This window comes from Ursus arctos, unplaced genomic scaffold, assembly GCF_023065955.2.
Source record: "Ursus arctos isolate Adak ecotype North America unplaced genomic scaffold, UrsArc2.0 scaffold_33, whole genome shotgun sequence".
NCBI classification, from domain to species: Eukaryota; Metazoa; Chordata; class Mammalia; order Carnivora; family Ursidae; genus Ursus; species Ursus arctos.
This window is the reverse complement of record NW_026623019.1, coordinates 17,166,896-17,193,060: the sequence shown is the minus strand read 5'-3', so window position 1 is coordinate 17,193,060 and position 26,165 is coordinate 17,166,896. Positions and strand designations below refer to the sequence as shown.

Genomic DNA, 26,165 nt, shown 5'->3' with positions numbered 1-26,165 from the left:
ATATTGACAGCTCTATCATTCTGGATCTACATTTGTCATATCCAATTCATCTTACTGCATTTATAGGATGCTCTTATAAATTTATCCATGGTAACAGGTGTTCACAATTTCTTTATGAATTTTTCAGTATGTTATTCAAGTGTCAAATAAATACAAAAGCGATAAAGAACGAGCAATTACTCCCTTAGAAAAGATAGAAGGACTCTCCTTCCCTTTGTCTATACATAAGCAGTGACCATGTAGAAATTCAGAATATAAATAAAGGATATGGACAGGTGTGTTATTTCAAAATCAATCTTTCAAATGCAGCTTTCTCACTAAACTTTCTCATTAGATAATACTCTGATTTTGAAATTCTAATTAGTTATAGAGCCTCTAATAAACAAAAGAACGATTCATCCCATGAAAGTGCCAAAGTTGAACTCATTTTCTATTTATTTGATGAGGAGTAAGAAGATATTTTTGTCCATGTCCTTTATCTCCAACAAGAGCACATTAGTGTAAAATAAAGAGTGCAACCTTAAATCTTGAACTTTTCTCTAATAAAATCAACACAATTTTTTTTAACTGGAAAAATAGTATCTGTGGTCAAAGAAGCTTGGAAAGATTTTTTTCACAGTGGCAGGAAAACAGAAACAGAAAGATCAAGGGCAATTATATTGTTAAAGAACGTATTTCACTTCTAAGGGTTAAAAAGTTAAGACTACTGAATCCGTAGAACCACATGAGCCACATGACAGTTTACCTGGTACTAGAATATTGTTTTAAATCATTTCACTATTCGAGAGATTTTAAATAAATGTAATCCTACTTACAATTTTTTTGCATTAAAATGGCAAGTCAATGCTGAAATATCCAGAACTTCCCCAGATAAATTCTTATGAATCTTTATGAAAACTATACCATAGCATTAACTGTCATAGACCAACCACAGGAAACTCAGTAAATGCCTTGCCAATCAAGAAGTTTAGCACTTTCCCCTTTTAGAAAGGCCCTGTGCCTAGTTGAAATGTAAAAAGCCAATGAAGACATTTCCAGACCTCGCTTTCCTAAGGCATACAACAATACATAACAACAGGCTGTGTTCTTTCTAGCTTCTTGTAGGAGTAGGTTTTGTATGATTTGGCCAGAGGTGAGAGAGACCAGTGGGGACCAGATACCAGACTCTAATACCAGTCACGACTATTTTAATGGTCACTGTTCTCATGTATTTACTTATTCCAAAACGATAAGAAAACTATTTTGATGAAAACAGTAATTACATTCTTTGGCACTCACGTATTTCTTAGTCCTAGTACACACAACCTTGATTTCCATTTAATTTAAATGAATGCTAGGCAGGTAGACATTTTTTGTAAGCTCAATATTAAAAAATTAAAATAGTCACTTTCTAAGAAATAGAGAATACTGATTTATAGAAATAAAATCTTGGTAAACTTAAGAATTAGATTCAGAATCATGGGCTGAATCAATTTAGCCGAAAGTTGAATAATTAAGGCAGTTATTTACTATAATCTAATTAATATAAGCTCAATATACATAAACTGATTAACATAAATAAGGTAAATGTTTCTTTGTTGATCCAAAAGCACAGCAGTCATAGGGATTAAACATCATATTACTATAAAAGAGAGAGAGACACACACAAACCAAGAAATAGACTCTTTACTACAGAGAACAAACAGGTTATCTGAGGGGAGATGGGGGGGAGGGGCGAAATAAATGATGGGGATTAAGGAGTGCACTTGTGTTGGGCACCAGGTGATGTATGAAGTGTGGAATCACTACAGCTAGTAGTGAAACTAGTTTTACACTGTATGTTAACCATACTGGAATTTAAATAAAAACTTCAAAAAAACCCATCATATTACTAATAGTCATTCACTCTTTAGAGGGTTTTTTTGTGTGTATCTAACTTACTAGTGAAAACAGGACAGAACAGTTTTATCTAAATTGAAAATTAAAGAAAACCCTTCAGTGCACAAAACATAAAACAGTTCTGCTCCTAGATCTTTGAGACACTGATATTTTCCAATATAACCAAGAAAAAACATACATAATTATGTTTACTATAAAAATTCTTTTAATATCCTGAATTAACTTTTAATATTTAAAAATAATAGGGATAGAGCATATGGATATTTAGAGTAACAAGTAAATATAATGAGTATAAAACCAACTTTTGTTCATTGTTGATATATATATGTAATAAAATAAAAAGTGAACCAAAGAACAGAACTTCTTCTTTCATTCTAAGACTATAAATTATGACACTAACTTCCATAACAAATTGTGAATGTTCCTTATAATAGCAGTATAACCTATATGGTTTTGGAATAGAACAACAAATCCATATTGTTGGAAGTTACATAAGTTTATTATTATTATTAAAAGAAATCTAACAAAAAAACTTTTAAAATGCTAAATATAAAATACTGACTAGCTATTACTATTCTTTTCTTTATACAATGGCATTACATTACAGCCCAGAAAATTTACAGAGAATGTTAAAAATGGCATTTTGCTAATAAGCAGATAATTGAAAATAAAACTAGTGAACATTAAAAAAATATTTAACTTTAAATCTTAAAGACAAACTGCATTGCAAAGCTACAAAACATATACAAGCAAATGCCAGAATATATAGTATGCCCTACTTTGGATATAGAATACATTTTTTCTGTGCTTAAATAACGCAATTACTTTGCTTTCTATACATACGCAGAAAAACATTTTAAAGGAAAAAAGTATTTTAATTCCCTAAAACTGGACATATGGGCATTATGGTAGCAGTCATACAAAACATGTTAATGAAACATTCCAAATAAAATGACAAAGAACATATGAATTTAACATTTTAGATCTGACTAATCATCATCATCATCATCATCACTACTGCTACTGTGAGTCACAATCCACTCCCTGTAGACCTGAATTTTCTGTAAGCATGGTAGAGGAAAAAAGAAGCACAAAGGTTAGTTAAGCATGGCAAAATGCTTGGAAAACATGTAAAACTATGAAATGTTCAAGGAGTCAGAATAATCTTAAGGCAGAGTTCAGATCTGAGTAGGGCAGTAATAACGGATACAGTATTCCATAACTTAACAGACCTAAGACCAAACCTCACTGGTTGGTACACTCAATGGATAAATAGTTGGATGACACCAGTAAGGCATTCCATGAATATATGAGAATTATTATTCTATTTCTCTAGTAGGTAACTTGAATTGACTAGTAGGAGGCAATATAATATGGTACTTTTTTCTAGAGACAAAGGCATACAACCAACCAGTGTATTTTGTATTTAGTTATATATAGGCCCATTTAATTTACTGAACACAGAGTACTTTTTTTTAGAGAATTAGAAAATAAAAGGAGAAACATTTAAAGTATTAAACATTTTCTAAGGCACCAATGTTAAATCACTTAGATTAAATCTCTCTAGATGAGATTTTAAATCCTGTTTCTACGTCATCTGCTTTTTTTCTACAGTACTGGCACTCATGTCTTGTAAACTATTTGCTAGTAATAGAGTTTTAATTTAAAAAACACCATTACCACCAAACCAACAACCTCTTTCTTACACCTGTAAGAGAACAATGATCCTAAAGCCTCTGGTGAATTCCTACAGGTACTCCAGCTAATACTGTGTTTAATGCTCTTGCTGAAATACAAGTAAAAGGGCTGACAAGGATTGTGAGGTTTTAGTCATTTAAATAGCTCTTTTAGCAGTTAATACTAAAACGGGCCTACTAAAAATAATATGTACCTTTAAAAACACACAGTCGAAGGTCATGGCTTTTAAATCCCAAAGTTTAAAGCTTCAGCAAACCATTAATGAAGGTATAAAATAAATTTACTTGTCATTAAAATCAAGTTAGAAATTTTTGGTATCTCATGACTTTCTCGTTTATCATACTCTATTTCCTAATAATGAGGATGTATTTCTAAATTCTCCTCACTACTCATCCTTACTTCTTACTGAATTAATTAAAAGTTTCTCTAGAAATATTTTGTTTTTCCATAGGTGATCTAATAACTATTAAGTCCAGTAAAATGTCAGTAATATGTTATTAACATAAGCCACTGACATGTTACTTCCCTAAAAAGAGAAGGCAGGAATTGAGAAGAAGTATATTTTTCAATTGCATTAACCACGGGTGACTTCTGCACCATTTCTTCTTCCAAAGAATGATACACTGTCATTGTAGAGATTGCATAAAATGCCTTTTAGAGCACAACCTCTCACTAGATTGCTAGTTCTGTCCCAATGTGCAATTATTTTGATGCTTTAAAAACATTTTAAACCCACTATCACTTTGCTAAATAATACAAATTATCTCAATGGTCATGTTTTACTATATTAGATGGAAGTACATTTTATGCAAAATTATATACTCTGCATGTAGTGGGTAAAATATTGAAGTTTTAAATATTTACCATGATCATTTAAAATATGATAATATTTAAAATATCAAGGCTAAAAAGGAAGGACCATATCCCCATAGTTTATTATTACTATGAATATTTTCAAGTCTATATAACATGACCCCTTGTCTGTTTGCAAACAAATGATTTGATTTAGTAGTACACATCTAAACCACAGATGAAATAACTTTATATTGATGTAATCTATTATGGTATGTTACCTACACCATAATCCAAATTTTAAAAAGTCTAGTTTTCAAAATAAAAAAGTATTTTAGATAAAATATTCTACGTTCGAATGATCTTTTGTTTCAAATCTACTTTTCTTTAATAAAAGATGTTGGCTTCATGTGAACTGCTTATCAGATTCCACAGGTTTTAAATAGACTACACAAGCATAAGGCAGGAAGAGGGTCAAGGCCAGTTGAGTATCTTCAAAAGAAAAGCCTAAGAACCCAAGAATTCGCCAATAGTAGCGGTATGGTTTTTTCCTTATCCATGCCCATGTGGACATGAGAACTGTATAAAAACTACTAGTGGCTTGATATGCAGAAGGTAGTACCCTAAACAGAAATGGTTTAACTGGTTAAGTAAGTACCACCAACTATGAGGGTACATAAGGCACAATGGTTTTCAACAAATCCAGCAAATCCAGTACAGAACTAAGAATACCCTATAAAAAGATGAGATTCACTAAAATCCTATTCAAAAATTTACCAATACAAAAGCTTTTCTTTGTATTCAAAATACTGAAACAGCTGTATGTAGTTTGTAAATTTTAAGACTAAAATCTACTGTTGGCTTTCACTTGCAAAGTCATGCATTAACTGTTTTCATATCAAACTTTTTGATGCCTGTAAAAAAGAAAAAAAAAAATCTTATAGTAAATAAATGTACATTAAAACCTAAGTAAATATAAGAAACTTATAAATAGAATTAAGCAAAACATATAAAAGCCCAAATAATCTAACATACATTTGAAATATTATATAACTACTTTTAATAAAGCGAACTTGACTACATTAATTTTAATGTGTAAGATATCTCTTCACCCACCTGTAACATCTGGTTTCCAGTCCCATCCCTCAGCCTGTAAGGTCTGATAACTCCATCCTCATTAAAGAATCGAGGGGGTCGCAGGCTCTCCACTTCATCAGAAGTCTCTGTAGCTCTACAGGAAAAAAAATATAACTTGATTATAAAAATTATTCAAAAACTCTTAAGTACACTTTAAAATGTAACTACTAAAAAGAATCTTCTTTTGGATAAGACTATTATTACATCACTTCTCTATTTTAAAATTTGTCTTTATGGCACTAATGTAAGTTCTCCAGAAAAAAGTTAACTTGTAAAGAAGTTTGTTTATAGATTGTCTTGGACTTTCTTTGTAGACAATAATCAGAATCAGCAAATGAATACCGCTTTTTTCTTTTTTCTCTGATTTAAGACTTAATTTCTTTTTCTTTTCCTATTATACTGTCTGGTTCTTCCAGTTCAATGCTAATTACACCAACACAATACTAAATATAAGAGGGGACTGTAGGCAACCTTGTCTCATTTCTAACTTTAAGGGGAGAGCTTCTAAGAGTTCTCCATGAAAAACCAATATTAACTAATGTTTTTCTTTTGTTTTTAACAGCACCTTTTGTCAAACCAAGGATGTTCATTTCTATTCCTAGTTTGTTTATAGTTCTTCGTTATTGTTATTGTTTTTAAAAATCTTGAATGGTCAATGAATTTTTTTTTTTTTAAAGAATTTTTATTTATTTATTTGACAGAGAGAGCACAAGCAGGCAGGGTAGCAGGGAGAGGGAGAGGGAGAAGCAGGTTCCCCACCAGGCAAGGAGCCGGATGCAGGGTTCGATCCCAGGATCCTGGGATCATCACCTGAGCCAAAGGCAGTTGCTTAACCAACTGAGCCACCCAGGTGCCCCTGGGCAATGAATTTTAAATAAGAAATTCCTTCCTGGTCATTGCTGTTATCATATAGTTAATCTCCTTCAATCTATTATTGCTATAAATCACATTGGTTTTCTAAAGTTCAAATACCCTAACATTCCTCATAGTCCCACTTGGGCTTGACATGCACTGTTTGAAACATATATATGAACTGCTAAATTTGGTACTATAATAATTTAACATTTTTGACTGTATGGACCTAAATGAGAATGGTCCATTTGTTCATTCATTCAACAAATATTCACAGATTCAATAAACATTAATTAAGAGCTTACCACATAATGTATCCATCTGTATAACACATACATATGGGTAAATTCTCCAATTAAAAGGCAGAAATTGGCAGAATGGATAAAAAATATTATCCAACTATATGCTGTCCAAAAAAGATTCACTTTAGAGTCACAGACGAAAGTAAGTTGAAAATGAAAGGATGGAAAAGATATACCATGTAAATAGTAACCAAAAGAGCACTGGAATAGCCATACCAGGTTTAGAAGAAAATGAAATTTTAAACAAAAAATTCTCATTAAATACAAAGAAGGACATTTTACAAGAAAAGTTAATGTAACAAGAAGATATAAAAATTATGAACGTTTAAGTACTTAACAAAAGAGCTCCCAAATACATGAAGCAAAAACTGGCAGAACTGAAAAGAAAAAAAAAAAAATCAACAGTTATTTCTATATCTTACTTTCAATAATGAATACTAAACAGAAGATCAGCAAGGGAATAGAAGACTTGACTAACACTATAATCCAACTAGACCTAACAGACATCTACACAGAGAACAAGTAATTCAACAACAGGAAACTATATCTTTTTCTCAAATGCACACAGAATACTTTCCAGGACAGACCATGTCTTAGGCCCTAAAACATGTCTTAATAAACATAAAAATACTGTAACTTATGAAGTATGTTTTCTGGCCACACAGAATAAAATTGGAAATTTATAAGAGAAGGAAATTTGGGCAATTCACAAATTTGTGGAAACTGAACAGCAGAAGCCTAAATAACTAAAGGTGCAAGAAAAATAACCAAGGAAAGTAATAACTTTGAGACAAATGAAAACAAACACAACATAACAAAACTTACGGGATATGGCAAAGACAGTGCTCACAGATTGATTTATAGCTGTGAATCGTAACACTTAAAAAGAAGAAAGACCCCAAATCAATAATCTAAATTTACACCTTGAAAAACTGGAGAAAGAAAAGCAAACTATACCCGAAGCTAGCAGAAGGAAAGAAATAAGAAAAATTAGGGCAGAAAAGAAATTAGAGTAGAGATAGACAGAAAAACAATGGAAGGGATCAATGAAACCACAAACTGGTTCTTTGATAGAATCAACAAAAATAACAAAGAAAAAAAGAGAGAAGACTTCAACTGTCTGAAGAAACAATCCGATTAAGACTTCTATCAAATAAAGAGACTGAATTAGTAATCAAAAAACTTACCAGAAATAAAAATCAAATCCAAATGGCTTCACTGGTGAGTTTTATCAAATGTTTAAAGAAAAATTAATGTAATCCTCCACAAACTCCTCCCAAAAAATGAAGAGAAGGGAACACATTCTCATCATTCTATGAGGACAGTATTACCCTAATACCAAAACCAGGCAAAGACATCACAAAAAAACTACAGACCAATGTCCCTTGTGAATACATATGCAAAAACAAACTCAATAAAATGTTAGTAAACTAAATCTAGCAGCACATAAAAAGGATTATATACTATGACCAAGTGGGATTTGTTCCAGATATGCAATGTTGGTTCAACATATGAAAATCAATTAATGTAATATACTATATTAATAAAACAACAGAAAAAACAAACAATGCCAATTTAATTAATACAGGAAAAGCATTTGACAAAACCCAACATCCTTTCATGATATAGGCACTCAAATGCAAAACAGAAAGGAACTTCTTCAACCTGATAAAGGATATCTACGAAAAAAAGCAATGGCTGTTATCGTAACTAATGGTTTAAGACTGAAAGCTTTCTCCCTAAAATCAGGAGCAAGACAGGCATGACTGCTTTTGGTACTTCTATTCAACACTGTCCTAGAGGTCTAGCCAAGGTAATTAAGCAAGAAGAAGAAACAAATGGCATTTAGATTGGAAAGGAAGAACTAAAACTACTTTTATTTTTAGATGGCATGATTTTATATATACAAAACCTTAAGGAATCCAACTATTAGAGCTAACAAGTTTGGTAAGGTTGCAGAATAAAAGTTAAATATACAAAAACTAGTATTTCTATATACTAGCGATACACAATCCAAAAATGAAATTAAAACATTTCCATTTATAAAAAACTAAAAATAATACTTAGGAATAAATTGAAGACATGAATACTGAAAACTATAAAACATAATTGAAAAAAATTAAAGACCCAAATTAATGGAAAATGAATCCATTTTCATTCATTGGGAGACTTAATATTGTTAAGATGGCAATAATCTCCAAACTGATCTTAATTCAATACAATCACTATTCAAAATTCCCACTGTCCTTTTTTGCAGAAATTAACTGATCCTAAAATTCATATGATAATTCAAATGACTCAGAGAACATCTAAACAATCTTAAAAAAGTAGAACAAAGTCAGAGGACTCACACTTACGGATTTCAAAGCTTACTGCACAGCTACAGAAATAAAAACAATGTGTATTGGATACAGATCAATAGGATAGAATGGAGAATCTAGAAAAAAACTGAATAGTCACTTGATTTTGGAAAAGAGCGTGAAGACCATTCAGTAGGGAAAATGCAGTCCTTTCAACAAATGGTGCTGGGACAACTAGATTTGCACATGCAGAAGAATGAGTATGGATCCAACCTCTCCAAACTCTCATCACATACCAGATTTAAAAATTAAAATGAATCAAAGACCTGAACTTAAGAGCTAAAACTGTAACTTAGTTTTAGATGTAAATCTTCATGACATTAGAGTAAGTAATGCTTTCTTAGGTATGACAGCAAAAGCACAAGCAACCAAAGAAGATAAAAATAAGTCAAACTTCATCAAAAGGCACTAGGAAAGAGCTAAAAGACAATACACAAATAGGAGAAAATGGCATCTAGTTTCCAGAATATATAAAGAACTCTTACAATTCAACAATGAAAAGACAATCAGCCCAACTGAAAAACACAGAAGGATCTGAACAGACATTTTGCCAGGAAAGATACATAAATGACCATTAAGCAAAATGAAATGAATGCTCTACATCATTAAGAAATGCAACTCAAAGCCACACTGAGGTATTACTTCACCCTCTAGACTAGCTATTAAAAAATAGCAAAATGGAAAATAACTAGTACTGGAGAGGATGTAGAGAGATTAGAACCTTCTACGTTTTTGGTAAGGATATAAAACAATGCAGCTGTGTGTAGAACAGTCGGGCAATTCTTCAGAAAGTTAGACATAGAGGTTACCAAACTGACCAAGCAGAGCAGTTCTAAAGAAAAACTGATGAGAACTGAAAGCCTATGTCCACATAAAAACTTAAACATTGTTTTTAGCATCATTGTTCATAACAAAGAGTAAAAAACAACCTAAATACCCGTCAGCTAATAAATAGATAACCAAAGGTCGTCTACCCATCGAATGGAAAATTATTTAGCCATAAAAAGGAGTGAAGGTCTCACTTATGCTACAACATGGATGAACCTTGAAAACATCATAATGCTAGAGAAGGCCACACATTATATGATCCCATTTATTTGAAACATCCAGAATAGGTAAATCTACAAACAGAAAGTAGAACAGTAGTTGCTACTGGCTGAGAGAAAGAGACATGGTGAGTAACTGCTGACGAGCACAGGGTTTTCTCTGGGGTGAAAATGTTCTGGAATTAGAGAGTGCTAATAGTTGTACGATCTCGTGAATGCTAGAAACTACAAAATGCACTTTAAAACAGCAATTTCTTATAGTATGTGAATTCTATCTCAATTATAAATAGACTATATTAAGGTGTTTAAAGGAGCATTAAAGATTTCAGGGGTCTGTGGGAGGGAGGTAGATGAGTTGTGAAAGGGTAATGCCAACTATTAGTGTGGTGCTGGAACTGTTTAGTATCCAGACTGGTGGATACGTGAAAGTGACGAAATTGCATGGGATGAGAGCATACACATGCCAATGAGTGCAAGTCCAAGTGGGGAAATCTGAATAAATTTGACAGAATGCATCAACATCAATAACCTGGTTGTGATATTACACTAGGGTTATGCAAAATGTTACTAGTCTGAAATCAGAGCAAAATCTATGTAGTGGTCTCAATGGTGATTCTTGAAGAAATCAGGCTAGATCTCTGAACTTCTGAATGTCATTTTATATGGTAAAGTCTCTGAGAATGTGACTAACTGAAGGACTCTGATTTGAGGTGATAATCCTGGATTATCTGGGTGGGCCCTAAAAGCCACCACAAGTGTCCTCATAGGAGAGACGTGGAGAAAGACCAGGCCTACAGAGAAGACGGTGATGTGAAGATGAAGGCAGAGCTTGGAATCACGTGGCCACAAACCACCAGAAGCAGGAGGAGGCAAAGTGCAAATTCGACCCTCCCGAGGGACTGCAGCCTTGCTGCCACCCTGATTTCTGACTTCTTCACAGTCCATCTTTAATAGTTCTTAGTCTTATTTTTATTAAAAATGTTTTACTTTGCCCTTAATCCTTAAAGGTAATGCAGCTCAGTACAGATTATTAAGTTTAGAAAAATGGAAGGCTATTTTAGCAACTCTGGGCATATACTTGCATAGCTCTCTCTAGATCTTATATTACTTATGTTTCAGTTTTGAGCTTCTCTGATGACTACAAGTAAACAAATTCTATTTGTGAATTTAAAGTTACATGTAGAAGAGACTGAACCTTTTTCCCCCATCTTAACTCTAAATTACAAAACTGAAAACACCCAATTATAGTAAGCAGTATGAGACACTGACTTAAGGGAAGCAGCTCATATGATGACATTACTTATCTCTATAAAGCAGGCAGGAAGTAATATATTAGGGTGATGTCCACCCACCTAGCTTTCTAAGTTAGGTCTCATTAGCATGAATTTAATCAACTGTTGTATGTGTTACAAATCTCCACAGCAGAGATAACAATAGTGCAAATATCAAATTTCAGTTCTAAACTAAATTTAACTTGGAGGAAGAGAGAGCATGTTTTAAAATTATCTGCACAAATGAAGAGAAATAGAGGAAATGGATGTAATAGTTTCATAACAAAGAAGATCATAAAGGGAAGGGGAACACAAGCTGAGTTTGAACCAGGAATATAAAATGCCATTCTTTATTTCTTAATTATATTTGCTAATTTTATAAATCATGGGTGTGTGTGTGTATATATATAGCATTATATTAATATATACAGATAGCATTACATATATATATATATATATATATATATATATAGTATTATATATATGGCATTATATTATAATAATGTACTTATAATAAGTAAAAGCTTGCTTAACTTGCCAAGCCTTTCCTGCCAAGGTTCCTGGGAATGAATGAGCAATAATAGGAGACCTCTGTAAACTTGAAATGATACAAAGGAAACAACTTAAAAGGGAATTAAGAAGATAATATGTAACTTGCCATATTATAAGGTTCATAACTTAGGGTTTTGAGCCAAACCACCAATTTATTTTATTTCTCATAGTTTAAGCATTTTACTCATATCTTCCACCAAAGAGAACTTACCTTTTTATTCCCTGAAATGTACTGCTGGCCATGTCTATGATGCCTCCAGTTGGCCTTGCCACTGCTCCAACTAAACCTTTCCCAACACCTTTGAAGAAACCAGCTGCTCCTTCTTTTTGAGCTCCTAGAAAGAAAAAAAGACAAAGGTTTAGGCAAGTGGATCAAGAACGAAAACAGAATCAATCTGTGAAAGACCCGGTAATATACATTACCCAAAGGAATATACTTGCCTTTGATTGGTTTTGTAACAATTCCTGTTATGCCACTTACAAAACCCTAGAGGAAAAGCACAATCAAAAATGTATAATACTTTCTTTTAATAATATTTTTTATTATATTATGTTAGTCACCATACAGTACATCCCTAAGTTTTTGATGTAAAGTTCCATGATTCATTACTTGCATATAACACCCAGTGCACCATGCAATACGTGCCCTCCTTAATACCCATCACCAGTCTATCCCATTCCCCCACCCCCCCCTCCCCTCTGAAGCCCTAAGTTTGTTTCCCAGAGTCCATAGTCTCTCATGGTTCATTCCCCCTTCTGTCTACCACCCCCTTCTTCCTCCTTTTCTTCTCCTACCAATCTTCTTATGTTCCTACTTCTTATGTTCCATAAATGAGTGAAACCTTTCAACATGATGCTTTAAAGAACCAAGTCTGGCTTACAAAAAAATAGAGAGCTCTGCTTTCTAAATACCATGAGAATCTAGAAAGCACTGAAACAGAACTACATCTAGAAATACATTACCTAAGTACCTTAAACAGAATGCTTTTAGAGGCTACTGACATATTTTATATAGGACACAACTCACTGCTCCTCCAATATCTAAATAATGCTTGAAGGAGTGCAAGTTAAATGTCTATTTTCTTATTCACAGAGTGTGGCTTTAAAAGATATTCCTTGAGGGGCGCCTGGGTGGCTCAGTCGGTTAAGCGTCTGCCTTCAACTCAGATCCTGGGATTGAGCCCTGAGTGGAGTGGGGCTCCCTGCTCAGCACGGAGTCTGCTTGTCCCTCTCCCTCTGCCCCTCCCTCCTGCTCATACACTCGCTCTCTCAAATAAATAAAATCGTTAAAAAAAAAAAAAAAAAAGATAATCCCTGATGGGTTCACAACCCTGGGGGAATTTCTTACAGAAACTAAGCCTTTTCCTCCACGAGTGATGCCTTCTCTAAGACCAGCTGGTTGCTTATTCATGGCTTCCCTTCTCTTCTGTTGGTAGTCTTCATCCATAGTCATAGCTGCCACCCCTTTAGCCATAGCATTGGTGATTTTGGAGGCAGCACCAGCTAATCCACCTAGCAGAAATGATAATTACTTTTAGTAAAAGCAAAGGTATCATTGCTTTCTAGCATAATCATACCTGGTAGGCATCGTCTTTCTTACCAACAGCTCCACCAACTAGCGCCTTCAGTCCTAGTGCCATCCCCTCCACAAACTCTTCTGGACCCTGGATGGCTCCCTAAAGGGTCAAATAACAACAACAAAGGTTACATTTTCTTTTAAGGTGAACTTATTGATATAAATGAAGACGTAGTGACAAAAATAAAAATATCCTAGAGGAAGTGACAGCAGCAAAAAACTTCACAAAATTCTCAGAGATATTTCACGACACTGAAAGTACAAAGAATAAGTTGACCCAAACTCAGGAATAGGACTATTCACCAATGTGTACAAAATCCTGTACTATAAGTTACAGGATGAGAACGTAAGCACCAACTACTCTGGATAATTTTTGTAAAAGAAATAACTGCACTTTAATTCTTAACATTTCTTATGTTTTAAATTATACTGCACAATACGAATAAAAGTTTTACTTTTTCATTATCTTCTACATTTAAAAGTCAAGGTAGGAGAGTTTTGAATGTTTTAACAGAATATGTTAAGGGACACAAAATAATCACAGTTTTTGCCACTGATTAAGACTGCTTTGCACAGTGTCTGTCTGCAGTTATTTTTACTGTCCCACACAACTGTGCAAAGCAAGACTGTCTGCCCATGGTGATCTTACTTCTACTACCGACAAAGTTTATCCACCTTTAATATTCTAACAGAATACTTAAAATTCAGTGTATCTTAGTAAAGTTGTAAGTTTAAATTTTGAGGGAAAGGGTTAAAATTTCCCTCCAAATTTCTCAAAATTTCCCTCAAATTTGCATTCTCTGCTGCAAATTAAGTTCTTTCGTTGTGTTTTCCAAAATCTATTTACACTTACACTACTTAGTAATTGGGAATGCGTTATTTATTCAAAAGTATTAGTGATATATTACACAATGCAAGAATAAGTATTTTATTACCTGGTAAGGTTCATAAAAAAATGCTTCCACACCTTCAGAAAATTCTCTAATCAAGCCAAAGGGATTTCCCAAAACTTCAAGTCCAAGAATGAGTACGTACATTTGCTTAATGGCCTAAAAATGAAATACAAACATAAATCAATTCAATCAGAAAAAAATTTTAATATTCAGTACACACACTCAGTTTTTGTTTAGGCTAACACCCTGATCACCAATTTAAGCACCTACACCCTAACACCCTATTTATCACTAGTTTTGTTTTTAAAAAGTGATTTGGTGTTAGAGTATTAGAAATCATATGCCATATTTACATAAAGCTTTAGAATACTCAAAATGCTTTCACTTTTACAACTATGTGTGACAGTTGCTATTACCACCATCATTTTACAGACTGGAGAAACATACAGGTCAAATGATGCCCAGGCTCACACAGGAGGTAAATAGCAAAACTGGAATCCAAACCCAGACATCTTGAATCAGGCTTAGTGTTCTGACCACTATAGAGCAGCTGTCTCAGATGCTCTATAAGTTATAGCGTAAGATACTGGAGTCTTTCTAAAGGTGGAAAAAATCCATTAAAATAACATATCTAGGGGTGCCTGGGTGGCTCAGTTGTTAAGCATCTGCCTTCGGCTCAGATCATGATCCCAGAGTCCTGGGATTGAGCCCCGCGTCAGGCTCCCTGCTCAGCAGGAAGCCTGCTTCTCCCACTCCCATTCCCCCTGCTTATGTTCCCTCGCTTGCTGGCTGTCTTTCTCTCTGTCAAATAAATAAATAAAATCTTTTAAAAAAATAATAAAAAATAAAATATCTGACTCAACAACACAATTATGTTAAAAACAGCCTGTATTCAGTTAGTTATTAATAGTTTCCCTTGAAGCTATTTTTTTAAGTTTGGTGAATTAGTTAAAATTTTCTTTATAGATATTTGTTTAAGTCCACACTTATCCAGAAAAGATTTCTGTCAGTGGCTAAAAAACACAAAGGTAAAAACTGAAATGGTGGCACGGCTCCATTTCTTCCTCAATTCTGAGAAAAAAAAAGTTTTAAGATTTTGAAAATAGCTATTCACTTCCTTGTCAAATCTACATTACACGTGTACAGACACAAACAGTTTCACTATATCAATCTGTCCCTTTATAAAACAATCTCAGACAAACCTGTTTCGAATAGTGTCTTATTACTTCAGACTGTAGTTCAGATGCCGTATGGAACTGATAATTCAGTTCAAAAAATGCAAGCCTGAAAAACATATATAAATATGTATGAGGGTGTGTGTAGGAGAGGAAGAGGCAAAGAGGGGGAAGAGAATGTTTTCAACATTTACAAGTGGTTTCATTTTCTTTACAATTTTTCTCTCTTTCCTTTCCGTACCTTTCCCATGCCAATCAAGAAAACCTGCTCTTTCACACATGCACCTTCTGGTCAAAGAACCCTCTAAGAATCTCATGAAAGCTATGGATCTTATCCTCAAGAAAGTCACCAATAAATACATATTTTCACATCCTTTAGGGGATTCAGAGACCCTCTGGATCCCACTCTCAGACATGGACTGTACTTTTCAGCTCTGCCCTGTCATGGCCCACACAGAAAATGTCTGACATGCTGAGATGAACAGAAGAGGCTGCTCAAGAATGGCCAGGCTTCAGTTGCTGCAGATCCGGTCTTGTCAGCTGACAGCTGAGAATCCGAGGTCGGCTGACTGCTAACCTAGTCACAGTATATACAGATCTACTGCTTCGGAAGCACTCTGTTAGCTGGTAAGACAGAAGCTGGATGAGAAATCTCATTCTATTCCCAACGTTCTCAAACCTATGTTCTTTAATTTGACTGTTACCTAACTTTATCTAGATTTAGAGTTACAACCTACTGGACTCATTGATTCTTACTACGGTTCTTAATAACATTTCTGGGTGCTACCTAAAAAGGTCATTCTCATCTGAAGTCTCCACTCAGACCTTTTTGAGTTTCTTTGGTCAGATACTCTAATAGGCTCCATTATGACTCACATTAAAATGTAATATTCGTGGCTGTAACATTTAAATGAATCCCTTCATTTCCCCTATCATGACATTCATTTTGTTCAAGTCACAAATGCTTTGAAGAATCTTGATCCTAGAAGACTTGAAGCCACATGGTTTAAGTGCCATACCTTTGGGCACAGACAGCTTCTTAGGAATCCTTCCGTAGGCCAGAAAGGCCTTATGGATGCACAAACTTGTATGGTCTCTGTCCCTCTTTCTTAAGGAAATTATTTAATAATTATTCTGTTCCTTGATAGTGAAGGCTTAGCAGGTTAAATGTTACTTAAATCATATTCCATTTAACAGCAAAACCCATATTTATCTATGATCTCCAATCTCCTTTATATACTTTTTCACTTGTAAAGCTTTTAGGTAAATGTAAAATGGACTTTTCATCAGTTTATAGATTTGAATATTGAACATACTTAAAAACGACATCTTGTACATCTGTAAGGGTAGCACCAATACTCTTCAGCAAGAGATTTAAAGAACGAACAGCCATCAGTCCTTCCTGTTGTTCTGAATCTTTAGCTTCTTCTCTGCCCGAACTCAGTGAAACACTTAAATGCAACTAAAGAGATAAAGAGGTAAGTATTTAAAGCACTATCTTCAAAATGACAATTTTAACATTTAAAATTTAATCTTATTTTAAATTTACTACACCATAAGATTTCAAAGTTACCTGGATTATGTTGAAATTATTAAGTGAAAAGTTAAAAGGAATTTAAAATTGAATACAGATCTTTTTAAATTTTAATATCAGCAATATAAACTAATATGGTATTTAGGTTCAATCCAATTCTTTTGGTAAAGCTATGAAAATAATAATTTTTATATATTTTAAAATAATAATAATCTAGAAGTTGAAGTATACTCAATAACGCAAATAGTGTTTCAACTATTAGAATTAAGTTAGCATGTTGAAATCAGTTAACACTTTCATACTGCATGCATTTATATATATATAAATATATAGCTATACAATAATTTTCTTCAAGTGTTCAATAATTTTCTTCAAGTAATTCAGAACTCTGTGTGAGGAACTTATATTTAGTTCTATTCAGTCTTCAGTTCTTAAATCAAGGTTACTTCATGGATTAATTTGAAATTTACAGACTATAGTGAGTTATATTGTAGTGTGCTACTTGAAAGTTGCTAGGAGAGTAAATAAATCTTAAAAGTTCTTATCATAAAAAATTTTTTTTAACACTGTATGGTGATGGATGGTAACTAACTTACTGTGGTGATCATTTCATAGTGTACGCAAATATCAAATCATTACCTTATACACCTGAAGCTAATGTATATGTCAATCACACCTCAATAAACACACATACACACCCCCGCCACACACAAAATTTTGAAAACTGTCATTAAACACATGAACAGAAAACTAAGGTAACAAAATGTTAGGTCAAGATATAAATATATATAGGTGGCTCCAATATTATTTCCATATAGTGAAGAACTGTGAGAAGCTTAAATAAAAATTTCAAAGGATTATTCCTGCTACTTTATTTACAGAATTTATATACTATTAGAGAATTATAATTTATATGCTCATCTCCCCAAACGGATCAAGCCAATTTGCCATTACCTAGATTATCAAGAATAATAAAAATGACTTCTATTCCCCTACCTTGATAGGAGATATATGGAAGTATTCATAGAGACTGACTTGTGATGAATCTACTAATGAAGCTGTTTTATATTCTTCTTGGAAAGCTTCTATATCTTTATGAAAAAGTTCGACCTATAAAGAAACAAAGTATTAAAAACTTAAAGGATCTATCTGCATGAGGCACTTCAGTCAATAATTCAGACACTGTAGAACACTCCTCTGTAACCTCCATATTCAACACTGTTCATGACTATAAAGTTATTGCATTCATATTTTGACCTACCATCAACAATATCAAAATGATAGCCTTATTAAAAGTATAATATCTGGAAACTGACTTCTGGGATGACAGTGTGAAGGGCTCTTCAGACCATTTCTCCAGTGAAACTGGTGAAATTAAAAAAAAAAAAAAAAAAAAACCAAAAAACATTTGGGGTGCCTGGGTGGCTCAGGTGGTTAAGCATCTGACTCTTGGTATTGGCTCAGGTCATGATCTCGGGGTCATGGAATCGAGCCCTGCATCAGGGTCCACACTCAGCAGAGAGTCTGCTTGAGATTCTCTCCCTCCCCCTTCAAACCCCCCCCCAATGCATGCTTTCTCTAAAATAAATATTTGAAAAAAAAAATCCAAATATTTAAAGGCCTCTATGAATGAACCTAACAGTATAAGCAAATAAAACACCTTTTCAAGAAAATCTACGAAAATTTGGTAAGAAAAGTCAATATGTAGTATTTGAACAAGTCCCACTCTCCCAGATTCCCCTCCTAGTTCAACAAGCCATAACTCCACTCTAGACTGCTACACCCAAGAACACAACGTTCCCTCTCCACCCAGTCTCTAACTGGAATACTTTCTTCCTGGGAGGCATAACACGTCAGCATTTCTCATCCTGCCTCCAATTACTAGCTGCTAATGGTACATTATGGGGGATGTGGGAGCCTCCATCCAGTTGCCCAGCCTCTACTCACCAACAAAAAGCTCTAACTGGGTGGGATACCACTGAGAATACTGGGTTCTGACCACTCCTGTTCCACCCCCCCCACCCCCCCCTTGTGAAACTCTGGTTCAGGTATTTTTGCCTGGAGGACAAGGAAACTTTAAAATAACTCCAAGTCTTTTCCCAAAGAAACTGCCTTCAAGGACAGGAGAATGCGAAGAAGTTCAAGCCTAAGCTTTAGGAAACAGTGAATGTCATAGGGAAAGGTAACTAGAAGGAAAATCAATGATTCAGTGGAGATGCAGGCTAAACTGTAGGCCTCTTAGTTTTCAGGAGTGAAATGGGGAAACAGTTTAAAGGGGTCCCTCTGGGGTCAGAACAAATATCAAACACTGATCTCCGATCAATTCCTTCAAAAAAAAAAAAAAGCCCAAGTTTTATTAGTTTGCAGAACAATTTATGGCCTAAGGTACTGTGGAAAAAAAAAATAAAGCAATCAGCCCGCAATTAGTGGAGCTCAATAGCTAGGTGTGGTTGTGAAAAGATAAGAAGAGGGCCGGCCCCAAAACCAGTTATTCCACGGAAAGGGTGGGTATCCCAGATCTTCACCTCTCTGAGGAGCAACACGAAAAGCTGAACAATGCAGGAAAAGTCAGGGGTATGGGTAGGATAGACTTCAATAAAAAAAACCTAACCAGTCACAGAATGAACAAATAAGCTAATAACAATAAGCTTTGGGGAGAGAGGGACTAGTAGCCAGTTTTTATAATGTATCATCTAAAATGTCTAATTCCCAACCAAAAATTATGATATATGCAAAGACATAGGAATGTATGACTCATACACTGGGAAAAAACTAGGCAAAAGAAACTGAATGTGAGATGTGACTAGACTGGATTAAAAGAAAAATACTTCCAAGTAACCACTGTAAATATGTTCAAAGAACTAAAGAAAACCTGGGGGCCTGGGTGGCTCAGGTGGTTAAGCATCTGCCTTCAGCTCAGGTCATGATCCCAGGGTCTGGGATTGAGCCTGGCATGGGGCTCCCTGCTCAGCAGGGACCTGGCCTCTCCCTCTCCCTCTGCTGCTCCCCCTGCTTGTGTTCTCTCATGTTCTCTATCAAATAAATAAAATCCTAAAAAAAAATAACTAAAGAAAATCATATTTAGAAAAATAAAAGAAATTATGATGACCATGTCTTATCAAACAGAATAATATACACAGAGGGAGAAAAATTATATATTAAAAACCTATTAGAAATTTTGGAATTGAAAACTGTACATTTCTGTAACAGAAATGTAAGATTCACTAGAAGGACCTAACAGTGTATTTGAGCTGACAGAAGATCATTATAGCTAAATTAAACGCATTGTTTCATCATGAACTTGAAGATAAAGTGTTAAAGATTATGCAATCTGAAGAACAGAGGAAAAAGAGTGAAGAAAAATCAACAGTCTCAGAGAAATGTGGTACATCATTAAGCATACTAACATACACAATATACGAGTATCAGAAGGAGAAAAGAGAGAAAAAGCAGAAAAATATGTGAAGAAAAATAGCTGAACGCTTTCTAAATTCAATGAAAAACAATAAGCAACATATCCAGGAAGTTAAATGAACTCCTAGCATACAAATGGAAAGAGGTTCACAACAGACACACAACAGTAAAATTGCTAAAAGTCAAAGACAAGGAGAAAATTTTAAAAACAAGAAGAGAAAAGCAACTTACTACCTACAAGAGGACTCTGATAAGATTAATAGTTTGGATGCCCGGGGGACACAGTTGGTTAAGCATCCAGCTCTCGGTTTTGGCTCAGACTGTGATCAGAGGGTCCTGACACAGAGCCCTATGTCAGGCTCTGCATTCAGGGCAGAGTATGCTTGACTTTCTCTCTCCCTCCACACCTCCCCAACCTGCACATGCGCTCTCTAATAAATAAATCTTCTAAAATAAAGATGAATAGTTGACTTCTTAGCAGAAAGGAGGCAAGAAGAGAGTGGCATAACATACTCAAAGTACTCAAGAAAAAAAACTGCCAACCAAGAATCCCATATATCCAGTATAGTTTCCTTTCAAAATGAAGGGACATGAAGACTTTTTCAGACAAACAAAAACTCAAAAACAGAGAAATTTATTGCTCACAGGTGTCATACAAGAAATACTAACGGAAGTTCCTCAGGCTGAAAGCAAGTGACCCCAAATGGTAATTAAAATCCAAATGAAAAAAGAAAAAAAAAAAACGGAAGAAAATGAACTGGAAAAGACAATTATGTAAAATGGTATAAATACATAATCTTTTCCTTTTCTTCTCTTAACTAATTTAAAGAGCAACTGTATATATGTATAAAAAATATAGTGCTCGCCCTATAATAACAGACCAATATCCCATGAATATGAACACAAAGATCCTCAACAAAATACTAACCCAAATCCAGTAAAATATGAAAAAAATTATACACATGACCAAGTGGGCTGTTTTAACATCCAGTGTAATAAAATCAACAGAACAAAAACCACATGACCATCCCAACAGATGCAGAAAAAGCATTTGACAAAATTCGACATACTTTCATGATAAAAAACACTCAACAAACTGGGAATATTAGAGACCTCAACTTAATGTACGTTATCTACAAAAAATCTACTGTTGATATCATAATTAATGGTAAAAGACTGAAAGCTTTCCCTTTTAGATCAGAAACAAGGCAAGGATGTCTGCTCTTGGCACTTCTATTCAATGTTTCACTGCTGTACTAAATATTCTAGCAGGGTAATTAGGCAAGAAGAAACAAGTCATCCAGAGTAGATCAGAAAGGAAGAAGTAAAACTATTTTCAGATGGCATGATCTTTATATAGAATCTATAAAACTATTAGAGCTAATAAATGAGTTCAGTAAGGTTGCAGAATACATCAATATAAAAAATCAATTATATTTCTGTACACTTGCAATGAACAAACCAAAATAAGAAAAATTTTGAAATTTTATTTTTAAAGGGATCAAAACCATTTTAATACCTTAAAAATTTATAATTTTTTTTAGTCCTCCTTGCTCCCTGACCCTTCCCGTCAGTGCTATCATTCTAAATCTTACCTCGGTTTTTTCAGTCACTTCGGCTTCTGTCATGAGTTCTGCTAAAGCATAGACAAACCCAAGATCTAACCTGAGGTCCATTTCTTGGATCAACACCTTGAAATATCTATAATACAAAGTAGAAAACATTTAAAAGCCATCGATTAAGTGCATTAAGAAAAACAGATAAGAAAAAAAGCATTAGATAACTATTAGAATGTTGAAATTTAGGATTTTCTAGATGAACAAATAAAAATATCATGGCAACATTGTTCCTAATAGCAATAAACTCAAAAGGTGAAAATGCCTCTGAAGAGAAAACTGGTAAGTAAACTGTAGTATACAGTCATACAGCAGAATATTATACATCAGTGATAATAAACTCAAGCTACACACAGCAAAAATAATAAATTTTAGTAAAAAGCTGAATGAAAAAATCCAGTAAGTATATGTTGAGTTTAACAAAAAAAAAAAAAAAATTAGGAAAAAAAAGGAAAACAAGAAGCATAATATTTAGATACATATGTACAATAAAACTATTTTAAAACGTAAGGGATGAAGTTAGTGTTTATTACGGTTGATAGCGTGGAGAAAACAAGAAATAGGCGAGTAATATATCAATGGATGTTTCTGTCAATATTCTATTTCTTAGACTGGGTGGTATAAGAATTTTAAAGTATCATTTTTTTTCTTATTTCTAAAACAATATGCAGTAATTATAGAAAACGTAAATGAGAAAATAAATATAAGTACATTTCATTCAGAGCCTTCTGACTCTTCAAGATTATAAAATAGATTTTCCTAATGATCTTCATAATTTAATATTTTGCACTTAAACCTTTGACTCACCTAAAATTGATTTTTTTAAAGAGTATAATTAATCCACATATTCAAATCAAAACATTAAATAAACACACAGAAAGATATTAAGACACTTACTTAATACGTGATATCTGGGAATGCCCTGCAGATCTCATGACAATACTGACATCTGTAAAGGGCTTTGGAGCTACAAAAGTTAATAAATATGATTAATCCCCTGATGCTTTAAGCAAAAGATAAGCATTGTCTTGCGATTTAATACACATTATAATGGAGAACTAAATGATTTACTTAACCATGAGTATCAATTAAAATTACTATTTGCAAGATTGATTACAGTCTTAATTTCAGACCCCAGGATTTTTTTTAATTATCTATATTCACTTTAAGGATAACTAATCCTTTAAATTAGTGATTTTAAAATAGAAGTATGCACTAGAATCACCAAGGCAACTGTGAAAACACAGATTTCAGGGGCTTGTCCTGGACTTCCGGGTAGAGGGTCTTGGGCATATACAATGGTCAAAAGCTTCCAAGCAGATGATCAATACTGCCTTAGATAGTTCAGAGCCAGTGGTGTGGAGGTGGGGGCGGGACGCAAGGGGAGGAGGGAGAAAAGAGAAAAGGGAAGAGGGATAGCAAAGAAAGAAGGAATCTCAAGGGGAAGCAGAGGATGGAAGAACAGACTTGTCACTACACTCATCTGGAGAATACGGGACATTTTCCATGGTTAGAAACTACTCTGAATTTGATTTTCTTCACAATTTATTCAAAGGTCCTAGTGGCTTTTAAATCAGGGATTTACAAATCAATAATATTTCTAAAAATTTAAATATAAAATTTTTTTTGTATCTTGTCTTGCCAAAACCTTTTTTATTATAATAATTTTTCTGTGCATTTTTTAATAATATTTTTTATTATATTATGTTAGTCACCATACAGTACTTCCCTAATTTTTGATGTAAAGTTCCATGATTCATTAGTTGCATATAACACCCAGTGCACCATGCAATACATGCCCTCCTTACTACGCATCACCAGCCTATCCCATTCCAATACCCCCCTCCCCTCTGAAGCCCTCAGTTTGTTTCTCTATCTTTTCCTTAGAATTCAGTCAATGTGTTGTTGATCTTAGTTGAGTACTTGTTCTTTACAAGCGGTTCAATTTTCTAATGATCCCACTGAAACTAAACTTGAGAATGGTTTCATTTCGTGTTTTTATCGTAAAGTAAACCATACAGCCAATACAAACATTTTTATGGCAATCTAAAAATACAAACAAACCTGAATCCATGGTGACCGACTTGGGAGGTTTAATTGGATAAAACACAAATGGAAATATAGCACCATGTATCTGGTTTTGGATCTAAGAAAATAAAAAACAGGTCAGTATATTAATATGTTAATTACAGAACCCTACTAGAATAACAGGATTTAATAAGTAGAAGGAATCAAGCAGTCTAGTTCAACACTGAAATTGAAGTACTAGGTAAGAGAGACCACGGGAATACATTTGGTTTATTGCTATGTTCCTTATGAATACAATTTGACAATCTTTTCAGACTCACCTGTATTCTGTAAACTTGAATTCTAAATGCTGACTGATGCGCGGATGTGCTATATTCTACTTTTAATGCTGGAAGATAATTTCTTCTTATAGCTATTACATGTGGCTGCAGAATTTTCATGTTAGTACCACTAGGTGTGAAGCGAACCTGAAAAATACACCCCAAAACATTGACTTTCTCTGTATTCATAATTGTTTAAAATTAGAAATTTGTATCTAAAACTTCAAAGATAATGTTAATTAAAACAGTAGGCTAAATAGCTGATTAGACTGGATCTTTACAATTTGACTGGGTTTAGACCGGATCTTTCCAATACAACTCACAAAAATGTTCATATAATCTTTATAGCTTAGTTGTATAACTTTTTATATTAATTTACTAAAAGAAAATAAAGTGATAAAAGAAAAAATAATTTTAAAAGTAAAATAAGTAAAACAACATATTGACTTCTTGTTAACTAAGGAGTAGATCATTAGCTTCTTAAGAGAAAGTCTGAGTTACTAATACAGACAACTATCCCTTTAAAGTATTTTATATAAAGTATATATGATAGAATCATTGTTTTGTAAGGAAACCAGACTTTCCTTAAAAGTTCACTAGTGATTCATCTAATTACAACAGGCAAAAATTAAAATTTCACATCAGTACTTAAAAATATTACCGGAACGTTAGTGTCCAATTCAATAACCTTATCTTCTGAAGGTGAAGATTCAGTATATTCCTTAAATTCTTTCTCTAACTTCTCAGTGTGCTTTACACTCATTGGCTTCCATCTTGCCTTCTTCTTGGGCTTTGTCTCCCAAACCACATCAGAACTTACAAATGAAAGCAAAAATCATGGTGCTAATTTATAAACATTTTCATTTTACCTGGTTTATTACATGAATTGCAAAACCTTCAGTAAAATTTTACCATATCCTCAGTCACACGCAAGCATACTACAGATTTAAAAATATGAATTCATTCAATCAATACTTAGACTTTTACTCAGACACTATTTTAGGTGGTAGGGATAGTATCAGTAAACATCTTCACCATCCTAGAGCTTTATTTTAGCTGAGTGACAGACCATAAATAGTAAATATAATAATTTGTATATTTTATAGACTAAGAGGTGAAAATGGTTTTGAAAAGAGAAAAAGTAAGACAGGGTGAGGTAGATCTGGAATACTGAGATATGCCAAGTGATGGGGCTTGCAGTATTAAAATAGAGTGGTCAGCCAGGGTGTCACTGAGAAGATGAGACTTCAGCAACCTCAGGAGATAAGGGAGCTACCCAGCAGACAATAAGAGAAAAGCATTTCTGGGACAAAGACAAGCTAGAACAAAGACTCAAAAGCAGAGCCTGCCTGTAGTGTACAAAGAAGAGCAAGGAGGCAGGCATGCCTGGAACATACTAAGAGTACAAGATGAAGACAGATAGTGGGAAGCCAGATAATGTAAAGCCTTATAGAATACTGTAAAGACTTTGCGTTTTATTGTGAAATGAGGAATCACTGAAAGATGATGAGATCATCAGTGTGATCTGACTCAAGCTTTGTAAAGAATACCCTGTGTGCTGGGATAGAGGGGGAAGGGGTGGGGGTGAAGGTCAGAAGCAGGAAAACTTGTTAAGTTTAATGGAGTAAGCCAGGAGAAAAATGGTGATGGCTCTGCCTAGGGTAGAACAGTGAGGCAGTAAAAAATGGTCAGACCCTGTTTCTATCTTGAAGGCAGGGTCA

At 34.0% G+C, this 26,165-nt stretch overlaps 1 protein-coding gene across 4 annotated transcripts in view; it reads right to left on the bottom strand.

Annotated features, from left to right (window-relative positions):
• The window catches only part of VPS13A (vacuolar protein sorting 13 homolog A), a 242,767-nt gene that overhangs the window by 38,604 nt on the left and 177,998 nt on the right, over nucleotides 1–26,165 (bottom strand). For 2 of the 4 annotated variants that reach the window (XR_008956869.1, XM_026518814.4), the window contains exons 55-68: nucleotides 25,106–25,259; nucleotides 24,445–24,591; nucleotides 24,161–24,242; nucleotides 22,994–23,063; nucleotides 22,076–22,181; nucleotides 18,063–18,176; nucleotides 16,849–16,994; nucleotides 15,560–15,641; nucleotides 14,400–14,513; nucleotides 13,489–13,564; nucleotides 13,237–13,400; nucleotides 12,330–12,375; nucleotides 12,100–12,223; nucleotides 5,485–5,599 (exon numbers count right to left, since the gene is read on the bottom strand). Coding sequence is in view for 3 of the 4 variants with exons in the window: in XM_026518814.4 (XP_026374599.1) it covers nucleotides 5,485–5,599; nucleotides 12,100–12,223; nucleotides 12,330–12,375; nucleotides 13,237–13,400; nucleotides 13,489–13,564; nucleotides 14,400–14,513; nucleotides 15,560–15,641; nucleotides 16,849–16,994; nucleotides 18,063–18,176; nucleotides 22,076–22,181; nucleotides 22,994–23,063; nucleotides 24,161–24,242; nucleotides 24,445–24,591; nucleotides 25,106–25,259 (1,540 nt within the window). In the remaining variant the exon portion in view is untranslated. Of the gene's footprint in view, nucleotides 1–2,355; nucleotides 5,283–5,484; nucleotides 5,600–12,099; nucleotides 12,224–12,329; nucleotides 12,376–13,236; nucleotides 13,401–13,488; nucleotides 13,565–14,399; nucleotides 14,514–15,559; nucleotides 15,642–16,848; nucleotides 16,995–18,062; nucleotides 18,177–22,075; nucleotides 22,182–22,993; nucleotides 23,064–24,160; nucleotides 24,243–24,444; nucleotides 24,592–25,105; nucleotides 25,260–26,165 lie in introns of those variants that run through there. The other 2 variants (XM_026518816.4, XM_026518815.4) reach the window with 2 other exon arrangements.